General features: G+C 39.7%; 2 protein-coding genes and 1 long non-coding RNA gene across 3 annotated transcripts; all 3 read right to left on the reverse strand.

The window, feature by feature from the left end:
* Nucleotides 1-390: 390 nt before the first annotated feature.
* Nucleotides 391-2,458, reverse strand: LOC108603913. The gene is made up of 4 exons (XR_001915328.1): nt 2,190-2,458; nt 844-905; nt 517-670; nt 391-458 (listed from the first exon to the last, which is right to left on the reverse strand). It is a non-coding gene; the product is annotated as an uncharacterized LOC108603913 (long non-coding RNA).
* Nucleotides 2,459-6,109: 3,651 nt separating this feature from the next.
* On the reverse strand, nt 6,110-7,858 carry LOC108604535 (BUD13 homolog). The gene has a single exon (XM_017994050.1). The coding sequence runs from the start codon at nt 7,848-7,850 to the stop codon at nt 6,156-6,158; it is 1,695 nt and encodes a 564-aa protein (XP_017849539.1). The 5' UTR covers nt 7,851-7,858; the 3' UTR covers nt 6,110-6,155.
* An 81-nt stretch (nt 7,859-7,939) lies between these two features.
* Nucleotides 7,940-8,646, reverse strand: LOC108604536 (peptidyl-prolyl cis-trans isomerase). The gene has a single exon (XM_017994051.1). It carries the CDS (start codon nt 8,567-8,569, stop codon nt 8,072-8,074), a length of 498 nt encoding a protein of 165 aa, XP_017849540.1. The 5' UTR covers nt 8,570-8,646; the 3' UTR covers nt 7,940-8,071.
* Between the last annotated feature and the right edge of the window lie 80 nt (nt 8,647-8,726).

Genomic DNA, 8,726 nt, shown 5'->3' on the forward strand with positions numbered 1-8,726 from the left:
ATACATATGTAGTTAGTCTTAAGAGGGTGCGAAACAACAATGGAAACTTATAGAATGTCGCGCGCGAACATAATATTGACACTATGGTCACCGTACTAGCAAAAACAAGATGCTAAAAATAAGTACACACAAAAAAAAAAGATCAATAAGGAGAACACTTAGAAGCTTTAAAAGATTGCTTCCCCAATTAAAATTCTGCAATAGTCTGTTTATTTTTACCTAATAATTTAATACTTTGTGCTACTATAGTTTCTATATCGGGATAAGACACATTCCCAAGCAGTTCTCATCACATGCATTTTGCATGTGATTCAAGCCATTCAGCATTTTGTGTAAATCAACTTTTTTTTATCAGTAGCTATTTTAATTTTTGTTTTGTATTTATTTACTTTCATATTTTTCTGCTGATTCGTGGGCTTCACGTTCATTGGCCTCAGGCACACAAAAATATAGCTGCGCTGATAAAATACTATACAATAACAAATTTACCAACTAAGCATTTTTCTATATGTATACCCATTGTATAGACCACCAGGCCATTGCCAGTTGAAGCCAATGACTTTTTCCATGGTGTTCGAGTCAAGTTCAGGGCCAGTTTGGCAAATTTTGACATTATCCATTTTGAGAAAACAGCTTCATTTGTATATTGGGGAACTACAATGTGCCATATCTAAAACAATTTTTCAGCTGATACGCATCATTTACGTGAAATTGAAATTATGTCAACGGTAATGTGGGCGTTTTAGTATCAATTCACCAATGAATATTCTTTCTAATTTTAGCAGTGTATAAATTTGCTAGGCAGACATTAAATAAGCTACTGTTCAATATTAGAAAACTTACCTTTTAAGTAACAGCTAACACAATTATCATTTTTCTTGAGAATAAACTGTCAGTGTGCCAGCCTAGAAAGCAAGAGAAAACAAAGAATAAATTTTATTATACATTTGTAAGGAAAAATACAGAGCAAAAGCTTACTGGAAACTAGCAAATACATTTAGTTGAAATACTCTGCATACAACAAAATTGGGATCGGGTATAAGAAACTGTTGTAGAGAGTTGGTAATTTAAAAGCAACAGTGTGCTGTTACTTTATATATACAACTATTTATATTTTAAATATATCATATCATCACATCTTGAATAAAAGTTAGTTTTATTAATATGGCATAAGTATGTTATAGTCGGCATAAACAAAGACTTAGTTTGCAATTAATTGCACATATGTTGCTGAGGCGAAACTTGTATGGCTCGGTTCATTGATTGCAGACGACTATATGCATATATATATATATATATATGTATATATTTCGTTCTGTTTGACAATGCGGAAGCTGTTGCAATATAACAAATCCAAGGCAACAGGCATGTAGGCGACAAAGAGATATAAAACCGTATCGCTGTCTGTGACTACAAATTGCAACAAAGCGCAGACAGTTGGCATATGTCTATACTATATAGTATCTGCTGTGAGCTATGTAATTAATGTATATCACTTAGAGCCTCCAAAGTAGACAAAGTTGAAGATTTTTAAACTTACCCAGAGCAAAGATAATGCAACAAATGCCGACAAGCGAAATGCGATTAAGACAAAAGCGAACGAAGCGAAGCGAAACGAAACGAAACAAAGCAATAGTTATTAAGCAGCAACTAAGAACCGATCTTAAGGATTTAAACAACAAACACGATAACAATTTTGGGAAATATGGGGGAAAACCTATACGTGCCCTGCCAAACCGGAATACGCGATAGAGAACGCGACGCGAACGATAAACGAACACAGAGCACACACAACCGACCTGTCTGAATTGCACTCGATAACTGTGTCAGTGTGTAGCACCGGAATGCTCAAAGAGTCCTCGTCGTCCGCATCGGCAGGATGCTCTCTGATGTTTTATGTTGGCGGCGGGGCGGGCGTGCTGTAAGCCAAAACTGCCACCACCACCATTTACATTGAGCAACTGCTCTCAGAACAGAGAACTATTTACGCTCAGTTCGCATCCTGGCAAAAGACGCAAGATAATACAACAACAACAACAACAAGACAAAAAAAACCAAGCAGGGAAACCCTCAAAAGACAAAACTAACCCCAAGGCAGCCTAGACGCTGTTGAATGCTCGCTACGCGTATCCTTCAATGGCAAACGCGAAATCCTTGCCTTCACTGCTTTTTTCGTCGATTTAACTTACGTGTTTGGCCATCAAACATTGAGGGGTGGAAAAGCGCCGCCAGCCAAAGGTCTGTAGTGAGTAAGCACAGGAGTGCCTGCAATTGAAAGAACTTGGCAACAGGACACATGAAAATACTAATATGTTTCCCTCGATCAAGAACTACACGTTTTATTACTCACTTTTCCTGAAGTACAGCAAAACTTGCCAATTTGAAAGCATGTCAATTCAAGAAACCCTCTGGCATGGACAATGGGGTAAATTATTCGGTCTGAAGTAGTGAAGATAGCTTAGATAAGATAATGAATATTGATTGTCAATATCAGTACTTGATAAACTTTATTAAATGTTTACGAAAAGTATTTATAAATAAACTTGGGAAATGGACATTAACAACTTTTAAAGTTAAACTATGAATTAAGTTATACTAATAGCAAATAGTTTACTATAAAAATTCATTAAAAAAACAAATTGGACATTCTTCTTTGATTTCAATGTTTAAATTGGCTAGAAGTAGAATTTTTTTAGTAATGCCAATATAATTTAATTTATGTAAATAATATTAAGTTAAATTTAGATATTGCTATTTGTCCAATACTGTCCAATAATTAAATCACCTAATATTTTTAATTTGGATAGGAGAAATTATAGTTTTAGATTTATTTATAAGAAAATTATTTTTATTAATTACTACGTATGTAAATTATAATACTGTTATCATTGATTTAGTTGCACAGATAAGAGAAGTTTGTGATCATAATATTGATTTTCATGTACAAACTCCCGATCAATTTTTCAATAATCTATTAAAGTTTACCTTGAGACTTTTGTCTCACACCCGATTATGCTCGGTTAAGCCAAACTTGTCGAAGGCAACCAAAAATCCAACAATGGCCAATGAGACAACCCGCTGCCCTAGATAAGCAAGAAAAGCATATTTTTGGGACCCGGGGGATTATTATTGTTATTCTAGCTCGCATGCTTAATGCCAATTCAAATTCCAGTTCCCCTTACGCTGAACAAAAGCATCTCGCGCACATACATAAAAGCATTAACTTTTGTCCCAGTAGCGAAGGGAAAAATAAAATGGAACTGAGGATCAACTGAGCTCCAGACAAAAGACAAGGCCAAAGACAATAAAAACTAGTCGGCAACCCCATCTTTGCTTACACTTACGAGTATGTTACTTTTATGTTTTTCCAAATTTTCACGAGCTCCGATACATTTATGGTACTTAGGTGCGCTTTTCCGTATAAAAGGAAAGCCCTCACATACCGTTGCAAGCAATTCATTTCAATAGAAATGTAAATAACAAATTTTAATAATAATTGAAATGGTTTCTATTTTTTTTTTTTTGCAATGGAAAAGCGCGTCTTTAAGGGGTGGCAAGCCCAGCCAAAGAATTGCATGCGGCAACCCACAGTTAACTGAATAATTTTCTTTAATACCAAATGGAAATGCGTTTTAATTGTGCGATGATTTATAAACTGTTTATAATCGCATGGTTGGAACTGTAAGAGGTTTTCAATCGATTTTACGGTGCATACATAATTGAGCCTTAAGCAGATTGGAAAAAAATAGCTGCGAGGCTGCGAGGAACGTGACTACGTATTCTCCATTACGTGCATGAAAAACAACGAGTCGAAAACTCAAAAACGCGATCAAGAGAGTTAACTGTACTACACAATATTTCCAAATGAGACTAACTCAAGGAAAAGATTGATTTAAAAAAAAATTACTGACTGCAAGCTTAAGCTAAAAAAACATTTTGACACCACTTGATGCTTTGAACTCGAACATGCCTTCAATTATTGCAAAGATTAATGATGCCCAACACTTTTCTACAAAGAAAACATTATATTTTCAAAGAAAATCTGAAATTCTTTTCTAGAATTAACATTAATTTGCAGTGTCAGTGGCCAGCGGGGCTACCGGTTCTTTTTGTCTACCCTAGATACTTTTGTCTTTCGAAACCCATTGTTACATAAAGATTTGCACGTGTGCACAAATTAGCAAAACTGGTTCCCATTTACAAAGACATTGCCTTATGTTTTTCTTCAATTGGAAAAAGGAAACGCATATAGGAAGTACCTTGTTCCTGGGGCGCTTTTTTCCCAAACTATTGAACATGCAGATGGGCAGTTGGAAAAATTATGAAAATTGTATTGTTTTCAATGGTTTACTGAGCCGAGCTGGCAGCTTTTGCGCTGTGTGAAGTCGGTTGGGTTGTGATTATACGTAATTTTAGTATTGCTTATTAATAATAATGCGAACGTTTGCTGTACTTTCTAGTTCAACCACCTCATGACTCATACTGCTTCAGTTAGCACGTGGTAAAACATTTGCTGAACATAAAAAGAATAAGAAAAATTCCATTTCAGCCAGAAGCTATGTGGAACAAAGAGCATTTGAATAACTTGCCGCTCGCATGTTGGCATGTAAAGGAATTAAAAAACGCTTTAAAAAAGTAGACCTGGTGCGAAAGCCGCTATTGTTATTAAGAACTGCACGCAGCATTTTTTCACTCAGTGCCAAAAGCAAATCAACCCCAATCGCAATTATGGGTGGTTCGAGGGGTGTAAAGCTTGTAAGAGGCGCTGCACAGCGTGAGATGTGTGTAAATTTCAAAGCCATTACAATGTCAGTGGGTCCTTGGAAGCACCCTAAGAACGCCAACAAGACATTGAAGTTAGCGCCGAAGGACAAGGGTTGAGGTTCAGGTTAAGCTACAGACCAAGTGTAAAGGGGAGATTGCACAAGGGCGTACCAGTTAGCGGAGCATAAACGCAAATGAATGAATCAGAATCCTACACTCACTCATTTATGCGGCTGCTGAGAGACACAGGGGGATGATTCACAACTTTGGACCTGCGCTTTAACGTAAACAGCGCATAATGAGCTTTCGTGAGACACGTGCTGAGAGCTTTCACGGCAACGATCAGAGCAAATGCCAAGAGTAAATAATACTATTGTGCTTTGTTAGTGTAGCTTAGGCCCACTCATAAAAAAAAATAAAGCGAATGATAGGAGGGAGGCTCCAGAGACATGAATGAATTCCAAACCCGAGCATGTGTCATTACGTAGTAAGAGAGCCAAAGAGTTGGCATATTTATGCTTGTGTATACATATATATGCACATAAATGCATCTTGCAGCTGGAAAAGTTTTCGCGCCAATTTGCGCGCCTGTAAACAATCGTAGCATAAAACAAAATCACAACAATAAAACAGGTTTACTTGACTGACTGACCGACTGGTTGCCATGGTGAAGGTTAGACTGCAGCAGAAGCAACAGCAATACACACACACATATATATATATATATATATATGCATACATGTGTACATACATAAACATAATGCAGAAAGCAGAACAACAAAACTCGAGCAGCAAACAACACGTACATATTTGTAACATTAACAGTTAACTAAAAGCACATAGCTCATATGGAAGCATTTATGTTAATTAGCGGGGGCGTGGCCAAACACACCAATACTTACGCACACACATTTTTACTTAACGTAACTGCTTTGTTTTTGTCCCGTCTACTTTTCAACACAAAGCATTTTACTAGTATACACAACACATACATACATACATAAGCACTTTAAATAGGTATTTCTAGCATTGTTGTGAAATTATTCTTTGTTTGCAAATTTTAGTATATAACAGCACTTACCTAGATGCAATTGTTTATAAACACTAACACTCTATAGGTGTCCTTAATTTTTACCAATTTAGCTGACAAAATTAATAATATTTTGTAATTAACTTTGCGAGCAGGTGTGTGTGTGTTGAAGGCATGTATTTATTTACTATTCGCTTTTGTGCTGCTATTCTACACACAGAGTTGCATTTGGAACGCGGGCACATGATCAGTGTTGGAAATCGTCAAACAGTTAAGCGCCCAGTTCAAAACAACAAACACACAAGATTTTCCGGTAAATACAAATGTATTTTTCTTTTATTAAAATTGTGTACAACAGTTCCTACATATCTTCCACGCTGTATTTATAGGCTTCATCTTGTATGGCACGTCGCTCATTCTGCTTATCAAACCAGCGTTGCTCGTAGCCATTGGAGCGGTCTACACCATCCCAGCGATAGCCAGGCCGTATACCAAAGCGATTCTCCGGATAGCTGCCTTCATACAGAGGCATTACAGGCTTGTCGGATTGCAACTCTCGGTTTTTGCGTTTCTGGCGAATATAATTAAGCATAGGATCGTCAGCATGCTCCTGCTCACGCAAATGTCGATCCAAATCTTCGTCGTTTGCATAGCGTGCTACCGGCTTGGCGGCTTCATGTGCCATTTCATCTTGACGCGCCTGCCGCTGCTCCAACTGCTTTAGACCCTTGCCCCAGCGATCGTACAATTCTTTCTTTTTTTGCTCATGTTCCTCCTTGCGCTTTTGTTCGGCGGGATCTTCATCCGCTGCTTCTCGTGCACGCCGCCCACGGCGTCCTGTACTGCGTATTTGCACCTCAGCATTCCGACCAGACACCTCACTTGACATTTTCTCAAACAGGCGATGCTCATTGCGCCTACGTTCGTCTGTCTCCGTTTTAAGGGATTGCGCATCCTGTAGACCAGCTTTTTTGCCATCTAGCGTACGCATCTGCGCTTTGGGTTTATGTGTAGGTGGCGGCGATGGTGACCTACTGTACTCTGCCTTGGCCCAACGACTCTTGCGCTCATGTGGTGGCATTTGTGTGCGTCGCTCTTCATTGTTGAAACGCCGCGCAGGAGACTGATCGCGACCCTTAGACCGACTACGGCGTCTTCTAGATGGGCTTTGATCAAGGTCACGTCGTCTTCTAGGTGATGATTGCTTGACGTCACGCTGTCTTCTAGGTGGGCTTTGAACAGAGTCCCGCCTTTTCCTGGGGGGACTTTGGTCCGAGTCCCGTCTTCTCCTACTGTTGCTTGGAGATGCCACATCGCGTTGCCTTCTGGGTGGGCTTTGGTCAGAGTCACGTCGTTTTCTAGGCGGGGTTTGATTAGATTCCCGCATTCTTCTTGGTGGGCTTTGATCAGTACTGCGACGCTTGCGTGTAGGAGATTGACGACGCCTGTGCGGGCTTTCATCGAAATCACGGCGGTTTCTTGGCGGTGTGCAACTTGCTTTTCTACGGCTTTTCGGCGGGCTCTGGTCAGAGTTGCATCGTCTTGCAGGGCTTTGATCAGAGTCGTGGTTTCTGGGCGGAGTGTCATCAAGAATCTCTTGCTTTATTCTTGTCGGACTCTTGTCGCGAGAGATGCTACGCTTTTCCTGTTTTATTCTAATGGATGCAGTTTCTTCTTTAGTTTTTCTGGCTTGTCCTGTGCGTCCCCACATTTCAGACTCCTCCAGCGGTTCTTGTTTGATGCGCACATGTGTTTCATCATCCGGCTCGGTTTTGGGTTCCTCTTTAACAGCAATACTGCGCCATTTAGCGCGAAAAGCGTCAGGATTTTCCTCAATGTACTCGCCAACAATTTGCGGTGCGTCCTCGCCGCCCAGCAACAACTCTTCGTCCACTTCCTCTTTGTTGGAATCATAAGCGTCGTCATCTATTATTTTTACCTGCGTTGATTTCTTATGTTTTTTATCTTTCTTTTTCTTCTTTTTTTCCTTATCACCAGACAGATATTTCTTTAAATACTCTTTTTGATTGATTAGTTTGGCATTTTGCATAGACATATTTAACAAAAACGTTTCCCTTTTTATTTACATTCAGCTGCTTAGAGATGGGAAGTAAAGTTTATTAGAGATGGAAAAAACGTTAAGGATGATAGTGTGTATATTTGCGTATATTTCATATCATTACAGTTGTTGGTATTGGTAAAAAAAAGTTTGTTGGAGAAAAATGCGAATGGGAATGAGCTGGGTGTCTCTTTTCGTATTAACGTAATTTTCCCAACTTATAGAGCACCGGAATCGGCGACCACAATCTTCTTGGTGGTCTTGCCCGACTGCGAGCCATAAGATTCAATCTTCTTAACCACATCCAGACCCTCAACGACCTCGCCGAAGACAACATGCTTGTTGTCCAACCAAGCGGTCTTAACGGTGCAAACGAAAAACTGGGAGCCGTTGGTATTTGCACCAGCGTTAGCCATCGACAAAATGCCAGGGCCAGTGTGCTTCAGAGTGAAGTTCTCATCTGCGAACTTGTTCCCGTAGATTGACTTGCCTCCGGTGCCGTTGTGGTTAGTGAAGTCACCACCCTGGCACATGAAGTTTGGAATGACGCGATGAAAAATGGAGCCCTTGTAGCCAAAGCCCTTTTCGCCGGTGCACAAAGCACGGAAATTCTCCGCAGTCTTAGGCACAACATCGGAGCGTAGCTCCATTACAATACGACCGACTGGCTCGCCATCGGCGGTCATGTCAAAGAAAACTCTTGGTAAAGTACTCATTTTCACGTCCTTTTGCAAAATCGCGTACACACTGAATTCCAAATTACAATTTGTAACTAATCAATGACGGCCGTGGTATATTTTAAGTCGCAGTGCTGGTCACACTGCCAACTCACTTCAGGGATTCGTCTAGGGCTGCTTAAAAAATATCGTACTG

The sequence above is a fragment of the Drosophila busckii genome, chromosome 3R, assembly GCF_011750605.1.
Source record: "Drosophila busckii strain San Diego stock center, stock number 13000-0081.31 chromosome 3R, ASM1175060v1, whole genome shotgun sequence".
In the NCBI taxonomy this organism is placed as follows: Eukaryota; Metazoa; Arthropoda; class Insecta; order Diptera; family Drosophilidae; genus Drosophila; species Drosophila busckii.

Coding starts and splice junctions, on each gene's coding strand:
- LOC108604535 (XM_017994050.1), bottom strand. CDS start 7,850: ATGTCTATGCAAAATGCCAAACTAATCAATCAAAAAGAGTATTTAAAG.
- LOC108604536 (XM_017994051.1), bottom strand. CDS start 8,569: ATGAGTACTTTACCAAGAGTTTTCTTTGACATGACCGCCGATGGCGAG.